Below are 9,245 nucleotides of genomic sequence, written 5' to 3'. Positions count from 1 at the left end.
CTTTAATATTTCGTTCTTCTTCTCATTAACACAATTAATAAATTAACCAAAATTTTAATTATTATTTATTTATTTTATTTATTAAACTTAGTCCCTGCCTTTCGGCTTTGGACGACTTCCGGTTTACATACTTTCTTACATTACTACTTAAGTCACCTTGCAGTACACTTATGTTACCTTGTAATACAACATATGTTACATTGCACTTTGTTATACTGCTATAACCCTTCTCCCTGTCGTTCTTAACCAAAATTTTAATTAATCACACAGTGAAAAGTTCTTTAATCAAATAAAGGTAAAACGATATTCCGAATATCGATATCCAAATTTAATGTACGTTTATAAATAATAATACAGTATAAGATTTCGAAAATTGGAAAAAATTGTTAAGAAATGAAAAAGAATGTAAATTATGATACTCTGATGCAGCGATGATTGTATGTTCTATTTAAGTCGTGATAAAATAAGATTACATCTGGATTTTGTTATTGAAACAGCAAATATATATAATCGACGAATATACTTAATAGATAACAGAAGAATGTTACTGATGACTAAAATCAGTCGAATTTTATACGATCTATTCTTAAGTAATATTTCTTGTTGATAATTTACTCTTATATAACTACTATTGATGTGAAATAATTATTCTGAAGAATCGAAGGTCGTTATGAAGATTTACGTCATACATATATGTATAATCGTTACAATAGGAAATACGACGCGAGACACAGTGAAATATTTGCATTAAAAACCTGATAAAAGATCAGTTACTTCGTTTATAAATTTTTGGTTCTTCGAAAAAGTTAAATATTTGAGAAATAACATATTCATGATATTTTTTTCGTTGTAGGTTTACTCTTAAGGTAATTCAATATTTTAAAATTTCGAGTGATTCTTGAGAATTTAAAATATTCTATTTATCATAATTATATCATAAAAATATACAAGAGTAGAAGATCTAAATAGAATTGTTTATTTATTATTGTTAAGGTATGGAGAGAATTTGAAGAGGTATTACAAAGAACTTTATTCGAATAGTCACATAACGTTGCTCGCCACGTGAGTTATTCGCCGGAGGCCTAGAGCACGAGATTTCACACTGCGCATTGCTCTCTTTGCTCAACGGTGGCCTAGACTATTGTGCGACGCTCACGCACATACTAGGGAGAGGATACATACTTGTGTGTGTTTTCGCTCTACGTTCCCTCACTCTCACTACAATACAAATGTACTATATATTCAACAATTACAATTAAAGTGTATTTTATAATGATAATTCAATTATTATTTAATAATTATGATTTATCGATAGTAATAATTATTTAAATAATAATAATTTTATTTAGATATTCTACTCCTGTATCAGGTAACTTTTCATGGTAATTGATATTTGTAGATGAGCTACAATTTGCAAATATTTCTTTAAAAAGTCGGCTGATTTTCAAAGATGAATTTACTTCTGCTAATTAATGAAATTTTTTATTCAAAGAAAAATTCAATGTAAAGAAGTTGCAATAATATTTGATCAAGAAACTTGTTGAACCCTATGCTATTTTAAAAGTAATGTCTCAAGAAATTTGCAAACTGAGTGCAAACTAAAAGATTGTGATAACGAATGTTATTAGTATCCTTATTCAATGATCTTGATCATTCTTACTGACTAAATTCCGAAAGAATTTACTATCAATAAGAAATACTATCAATTTACAATATCATTAAATGATATATAGATGTAAATTTCCAAGCCAAGATAATTGTGTTCATAATACAATATATTAAATAATTTTTGGATATAAATAATCAGTAATAAATAAAAACGATTTTTTATTTAAATAATCTTCAAATAATTAACATAAATATTCGTTTAAAAATATCGAAGTAGATGAAATTACGAATATACATATATCATACTACAACACAATTAAATAGTAAGAATAAAAAAGTTCTAAAAACTAAAGATGATAGTAGTAAGATAAGACAACAATAGTTGGAGATTAAATAGATAAAATATTAATTAATCATGTAAGACTGCCCTAATTGGGATATGGCTAACTTGTACCATATTACCCCTTTTTTTTTTAGCTTTATCATTAATTTCTGTTAACGTACCCAGGGACGGACTGGAACTTAAATTTTTACTGGGAGATTATCGATATGATCGATTTTTACTGGTCCTGCACTTTTAGTTCATTAATTAAATTTTATGTACAGCGATTACCAATCCCTACCGACTGACCTGAAGTTTTCCAAACTCTCCAATGGGCATCTCGGCCCTGATGTCTAGCATACATGTTTTCTTATTGTTTACGACAATTAGAAAGAATTTACTGCTATAACTTTATCCACATTGTTCTTGGTACAAAGATTAAATCCTACGTAGGACGGCCTCAAATCTCTACCAGCCCACCGAGAATTTTCCCTAACTCACGAAACTTCTGATAGTGCCATATAATTTATTCTTTAAAAATTAATTTTTACATATTTTTCCACTGAAAATATCAAGATCATCTTAACTCAAAAAATTTAATTTGTTCCGAATCTTATTAAAATTCTTTTAATAAAACTCTATTTTTTTGCTAAGTTTAAGATAATATACATACATACATTTTATATGATTTATTAATCTTTAACATTTTTGCATTGATTGTGCTACTACTGCACTGAATCGATAATGTCACATGCGATACAAAAATGGTATGGAGGATCAGGTATATTCTAAAACGTGAGACACGAAAAAGCATTGGATGTCACGATTTCATCACAGATGTCACGTCTATTCCGTACCTCATTGATGATCATATACGAATATGAATATATTCTATAATACCAACTATTCAGAGGATTTATTACCCCCTCTATAAATTATAACGTCGTATGAAGCGTAATGTGGAATAAATTATAACCATAAACAAGACATAAAATTTATGTCTTGTCTGTGATTCCAGCCATACCACTTACCTTTCATTTATATAAATACATCAAAGTTATGTGCATCCTTTGTGTCTATATACATATATTTTCTCCGCATGATAAAATGTATAGATTGTGATATTGGGTTAATTATAGGACGAATTGTAAAAGGAAGGATCGAAATGTAAACAAGCATACTAGAAGAAGAGAAAAAAAGAATAAAAAAACGGAAAGTTATAAACTAAAAAGAATATAAAAAACAAAAGTATTATTTCAGGAAAATTAATAAATACATATTTCAGATAAAGTATTACTAACAACGTTTTTAAAATATATGTTTAAAATGAACGATTTACACAACTTTCATTGCATATAAGATATTAGGAAACGGCGTAAGAACAAACAGAATGCTTTTGATCTCATACTATGTAAAATGCATAATTTTCATTTATGTGTATATATGGATATATTCGTATATTATTTGATTATTTAGATACAAATGATTAGAAAAATTCATATAAGATTCATGCCAAAGTTCGTACGCAAACATACATATATGTAAATGTTCGTTATATCATAAATATTTATTATATTCATTTAATCAAATATTTTGATTTCATACAATTTATTTATTATATAGCTAATGAATGTTACATTTTACAACAATTATTCCGCTTTTTTTATCTATAATTATATAAATAAAATTATTATACAAATAAAATCGCGGTCCTATACACGACGTGTATATAACCATAGCCATGTACATATCTATGTATGTATACAACTGTGAGTAAAACTTTACAACGTAACCTAATCTTACTCGAATTTAATACACCTAACCTGTTTAATGTAAGATACTTTTCACGTGTACCACAATGTGGCGCTGTAATACGCTCTATTTAACATATTTGACTACTATTCAGTATCATTTCAAATAAAGTAATTAAAATGCGCTAAAAAAATTATAACTTTACATAAAAGGATACCTCTAACCACAAAAATACGTCCGAATTGACATTAAAAACTGCTTAGAACAATGATAAAATTGTATTAGGAATGGCGCCAAGGTGTCGCCATTTTCATAAAACTTTACCAAGACGGTAAATCGAGAAGGCTGAGGGGAGGAACAATTCCTCAAAGTGAGTGTGTGCGCTCGAAAATTGTTGGAAAAATTGCTAAAAAGCAAGAATAATGTACTGGTCGTAAGTATAACTTTCTTCAATGTTATTTACAATCGACTTGAATCGCTTTTGGGCACAAAACACGGGGCCTATGGCATGGGACTTCCGTTTAATGAACAGGAACAGGAAGTTCCTCACAATCTGAAATGGCAAAATAAAAACATCCTGTACTGAAGAAAATTTTGAAAAATATACATGCTACGTTTCCGAACAAGTAGGCGAAAATAAATAAATCGTGTTAATTTTATCGAATTGATCTTCAAATTTTAATTTGTCGACCTACTTTCGATCCCGGCACTTCAAGGTCGAACAACACTGACGAATTACTGAGTGAAAAATGGAATGGTCACAACTAGCCCTTTTTATATTAAAACAAGTCCCAATGATATCAATTATTATGGATCGTTTGATTTTAGCGTGCATCAGAAAGAAGGGGATTGAGTTAAATATACAAAAATGCAAGCAGAAAGTATTTGCACTAATGATATTGAGGGTCTGGACTCAGACACCCTTATTCCTGTATGTATAATTTCATATAAATCTGTTTCATATAATCATTCTTTAGGCATATTGTTTCATCTGTACATACTTCATAGGTTGAAATCCTTTCCTGTGATGTATCTCATCGAGCACGTTCTCAAGATGCCTTATCAATAGTGGAATTAGGAAAGCAGTTACTTTTTAGTGCAAAATATGGGGATACTGACAGTGTCCGTGATCTAATGTGCAGAGGTGCACCATTTACTACGGATTGGGTATATATTTTCATAATAAACTTCTACAGTTATATAGTAATTCATAATGAAATAATATTTTTTGACAGTTGGGTACAAGTGCATTACATTTTGCTGCACAAAATAATCATACAGAAACTGCTGAGGTTTTACTTAGAGCAGGAATTTCAAGAGATGCAAGAACAAAAGTGGATAGAACGCCTTTACATATGGCTGCATATGAAGGCCATCATCAGATGACACAGTTACTTCTTAATTATGGTGCAGATGTCGATAGCAGAGATATGGTAATTAGCATAAAATTGTAAAAATAAACTTCGTGTATCATATATTTAATGCAAAAAACATTTGCAGTTAAAAATGACGCCTTTACATTGGGCGGTAGAAAGGGAACATGTAGAAGTAATGCATGTTTTATTAGAACATGGAGCAGATGCAAATGCAACTAGTAAATTTGATAAAACACCAATTAGTCTTGCATTAGAACATGATAGGCTAGACTTAGTAGACATATTGCAACAAGAAAGAGAAATTATAGGTATTAGAGCACATCAACAAAATCAAGCAAATTCAGCAGAACTTGAAGTAGCAACTCATAATTTAATACAGTTAGAATCTGAAAGAGAGGAAGAACAACAAAAATTTGAACTTCCACAGCAAGATTCACAACAAAAAAAAAAGATTACACAAGGTATATCACTTGATATTTTAATCAGTAAGATTTTGAATGTCAAACTTGATTAATAATACTACTACTTTTTATTAAATATCTAGTGCAAGTGGGAAAAAAGCCACGAATGATCTTTCAACAGATTCATGTTGGACCAAATGTTGATGTTGATCGAGAAAAAGAAATCGAAGGTGTGGATGAAATTACTGATACAAATAATATTAATAATAGCAAGAAACGCAAAGATATTACAACTATTGGGGGAATCAACAAAAAATTTAGGTTATTAGAAGCACATGGAATCACAATGATACCTGTAGATAATGATTCATCTATTGTTGAAAATGCAATGGAAAGTGGAAGAACAGTTGTTTTAACTGGTACAAAATACTTTAATGAGATATACATTTTGCTATACATATTTATATTTATCAACATCGATAATTTATTTTTACAGAAGCAGGTAAACTTGCTCTAAACTTAACAAGAAATTCTTCAATAGGAATGAAACGACTTCACGTAGCTGGAAAGAAAGGAACTCCTAGGAAAGTGATAGCAATTAGAGCAGATCAAATTTTAAGTCATAATACACCCACCCTCACATCCAGAGGACCCAATATATTGAAAAGATCTTCTGTAGATAATAAAGCTGGAAAACTGTTTATTTCTTCAATTTCTAGTACTACGCCTGTATCAACACTTACACAATCGAAAAACTTAATATCTCCATCAGAGGTGTGAAATCAGATATTAAATGAAAACAATCAGATTAATGCATGTTTATAACTTTTATCATATTTATGTTTAATGATTTTAACAGAGTAAAATCATTAATTCGCCCGCAAAAATGACGGAACCAATAATTTTACAATTAGACGATGATATAGAAGAAATTGTCGAAGATGATCCAACGCATAATAATGAACCAGTTATGGATATTGCGTTACTGAATAGACAATTGGCAGAAGCACGAAGACAAGCAGCTGAGTATCGTAAACGGCTTCAAAAAAAAGAGGAAGAAGCTGAAATATATAAACAGCAACTTAAAACTATTACAGCGCAAAGGGCATCCAAGTGATTTTGTATAAGTAAATATTTTATCTTAAGTTTCATTTCTTGAGCCCTCTTTTATATACAAAAAATATCTTCCTTGGCTTTTCAGCTTGGTACAAGATTTCATTTGAAAACTATATTCTAATATTTTAATATACAGAGTGGTTGGTAATAAAGTTTCTTTTTTTTTTTTAATTTTTCCATCGAGACAACGATCTACAGTGAGGTCCATTATAACGTACCGTACGCGTACCGAGCGAAAATTCAAAGTCGATTTTCTCGAAAACAAAGCCTCAAACGAAAAATTTTTATTCTATATTTTCGACTTCTTTTTTCGCGTAGAATCACCCCCTTTCCGCTTGTACCACCAGTTACCAACCACCCTGTATTTTCTCATTGTCTTATCTCAAAGCATTATAGTAGTATTTATACGAGCTTCTCGTTACTAACTACTTACTTTCGTATAGATTATTTTACGGATCTACAAGATTCCTTAAATCGGTATTATTAATACTCTTGATTTATATCAGAAAACTGAGTTGGTCGTATTACAGGGCATAATCATATATTATTTAATATATGCATACTTCCTAAAAGCTGCATATTATATGTGTGCGTACGGGCCTGTGTGTGCTTGCGCACGCATGTGTGTATGTGAATGCGTGATTAAGTCTGATTTATACAGTACACAAATGTTTTTTAAAAATAAATGTAAATATATACAAAGCATCAATTTGCTTTCCACATAATATCTTGCAATTGATTATAATCTCTTTCATAATATAATATTACTATCTTCAAACTATTTTTTTACATTAAATTATACATTCATCACACTAATAAAAGAAACACTTTATTTATTGTTTTAGCTACATTTATTACAAATTACTATCAGTAAACAGTATTTTCTTCATTCTCGAAATTACATCATTTTCCCACTAAACACACATTTCTAAGCAATATTAGGAAAATAGTATAAAAATAAATAATACTACAATAAAATACGTTTTTAAATTGTACATGATCTATTTTATATATAGTGAATTTTTATATATATTTTAAGGTTACATAATAATTATGAAATTATTCTATAATGTCGTTAAATAATTAGAACTATATGAAAAATAAAACAAATAGGAGATTTCTATCAAAATAAAAAGTTTTATGAACAAAATTTGATATAATGAATATTACCTGTCTCTTTATATTTTCTAAAACAAAAATGCTATAAATGTTTAGTAGACAAGAAACATCGTATATATCACTTACATATATATGTAAATCAAAGGTACATAATGATTCAAAATTGTAGTATATTGTATTGATTAATTATAATTAATTTTCAATCAGAAAAAGCTATATTTTTTATGAACAGTTTATCGAAAGCATAAAATGTGGAAAGCAAATATAAATATAAAATAGAGTCTGATTAACAAATGTATTTACATATTATTTCGATAACTACTGTTATCGTTCTGTATATTTTCATACAAATAAGATTTCATTTCAAGTATTTTATCAGTAATTCCCAATTAAAACATAATTCAAAATTATAAATAGTTACTTTGTTTATTTAACAGTCTATATGGTGCTATGTATTCGAATGAAATCCTAAATAATTGAAACTTCTAGCTTAAGAATGGCAAATAGAAAAATGTACAGCAGACAAAAAGAAAGTAGTCCACTCAGGTACAAATGACGAAGTGTAGAATGTATGAAAGAGAATTAACAAGTGTCAAATATTATTGAATCCAACAAATTACATAATATTATGACTTTTTAATATATGTTGTAAATATAAACGTTTATATAATACAATAATGATAATAGAAGTTGTTGATGCAAAGTTGTAAACTTTCACTCGAAAATAAACATTTTATATTTCACGAATTATTTGTATTGTTATGCTATTCAATACCGAATAGATACAGTAAAAATAGTTTTATAAAACGTGATTCAATTTTTTTAACGATTCAATAAACATGGTGAATAAATATAGACGTATATATAATATACACCGAATAATTATTCAAGATATATTATACCATGTTTGTACGAATTTGATAGAATTAAATTATATAAAATACGAAATGCACGTGATAACTTTGCAAAATTGTTGATCGAAGTTTATAATTTCACAAAACAAGCATATAATCGATAATCTTGTGAAAATGTCTCCCGCGCTATCGATTTGAAAGTACTCGTGGCAGCACCGTCTACCACAAAGTTTCATATTTTAAAAACTTTGTTTATCGATCTGTTCAATGGATTTCCGTTTCACCTCCTGTTGAAAGGAACAAAACTATTGCTCGGAAATATTCTTTCATCTACAATTGGAAAAATACAATTTAAAAATAGTCGTTACGACTAAAAGGACATTTTTACCATTTACTTGTAACATAATGGTGTCGACAAGGAGTCTTGTCTCTACGCTGCATATAGGTATACATCGCTCGTGTTTCTGACTCTCGCGATCGATCGCAGCAGTCGCACAATCTCAGCTTGCTATGAAACGTCGGCGTGTTTACTGTGTTTGATGTATAGCACCATAGAGTATAAGGCCATGTAAAAATTACAATAAACGGTGTGACAGAATCTAAATGGAGTAGAGTACACATGTTCGTGTGCAATTCATTAAGAATCGGGTTTGTTTTTATAATTCGTTAAATCCGCGAGTGTTCACGAGAGGAACGT

At 29.2% G+C, this 9,245-nt stretch overlaps 1 protein-coding gene and 1 long non-coding RNA gene across 5 annotated transcripts; one reads left to right on the top strand and one right to left on the bottom strand.

The window, feature by feature from the left end:
* Window positions 1-3,754: 3,754 nt before the first annotated feature.
* On the top strand, window positions 3,755-6,708 carry LOC100747053 (GA-binding protein subunit beta-1). 3 transcript variants are annotated; one of them, XM_012385657.3, is made up of 8 exons: window positions 3,755-4,115; window positions 4,511-4,613; window positions 4,691-4,849; window positions 4,918-5,115; window positions 5,183-5,519; window positions 5,603-5,878; window positions 6,001-6,233; window positions 6,319-6,708. In XM_012385657.3, the coding sequence occupies exons 2-8, from the start codon at window positions 4,551-4,553 to the stop codon at window positions 6,574-6,576; spliced, it is 1,524 nt and encodes a 507-aa protein (XP_012241080.1). In that variant the 5' UTR covers window positions 3,755-4,115; window positions 4,511-4,550; the 3' UTR covers window positions 6,577-6,708. The 3 variants fall into 3 exon arrangements, with proteins under 3 accessions (XP_012241080.1, XP_012241079.1, XP_033176611.1); XM_012385656.3 differs by having other exon boundaries at window positions 3,760-4,115; window positions 5,956-6,233; XM_033320720.1 differs by lacking the exon at window positions 3,755-4,115 and adding an exon at window positions 4,137-4,308 and having other exon boundaries at window positions 4,399-4,613; window positions 5,956-6,233.
* Window positions 6,709-8,097: 1,389 nt separating this feature from the next.
* LOC112212855 lies at window positions 8,098-9,076 on the bottom strand. Of its 2 annotated transcripts, none has more exons than XR_002946687.2 (2): window positions 8,944-9,076; window positions 8,098-8,878 (listed from the first exon to the last, which is right to left on the bottom strand). It is a non-coding gene; the product is annotated as an uncharacterized LOC112212855 (long non-coding RNA). The 2 variants fall into 2 exon arrangements; XR_002946688.2 differs by having other exon boundaries at window positions 8,937-9,069.
* Between the last annotated feature and the right edge of the window lie 169 nt (window positions 9,077-9,245).

Source organism: Bombus impatiens, unplaced genomic scaffold (genome assembly GCF_000188095.3).
Source record: "Bombus impatiens unplaced genomic scaffold, BIMP_2.2 scf_0332, whole genome shotgun sequence".
NCBI classification, from domain to species: Eukaryota; Metazoa; Arthropoda; class Insecta; order Hymenoptera; family Apidae; genus Bombus; species Bombus impatiens.
This window is presented reverse-complemented; position numbering and strand designations above follow the sequence as displayed.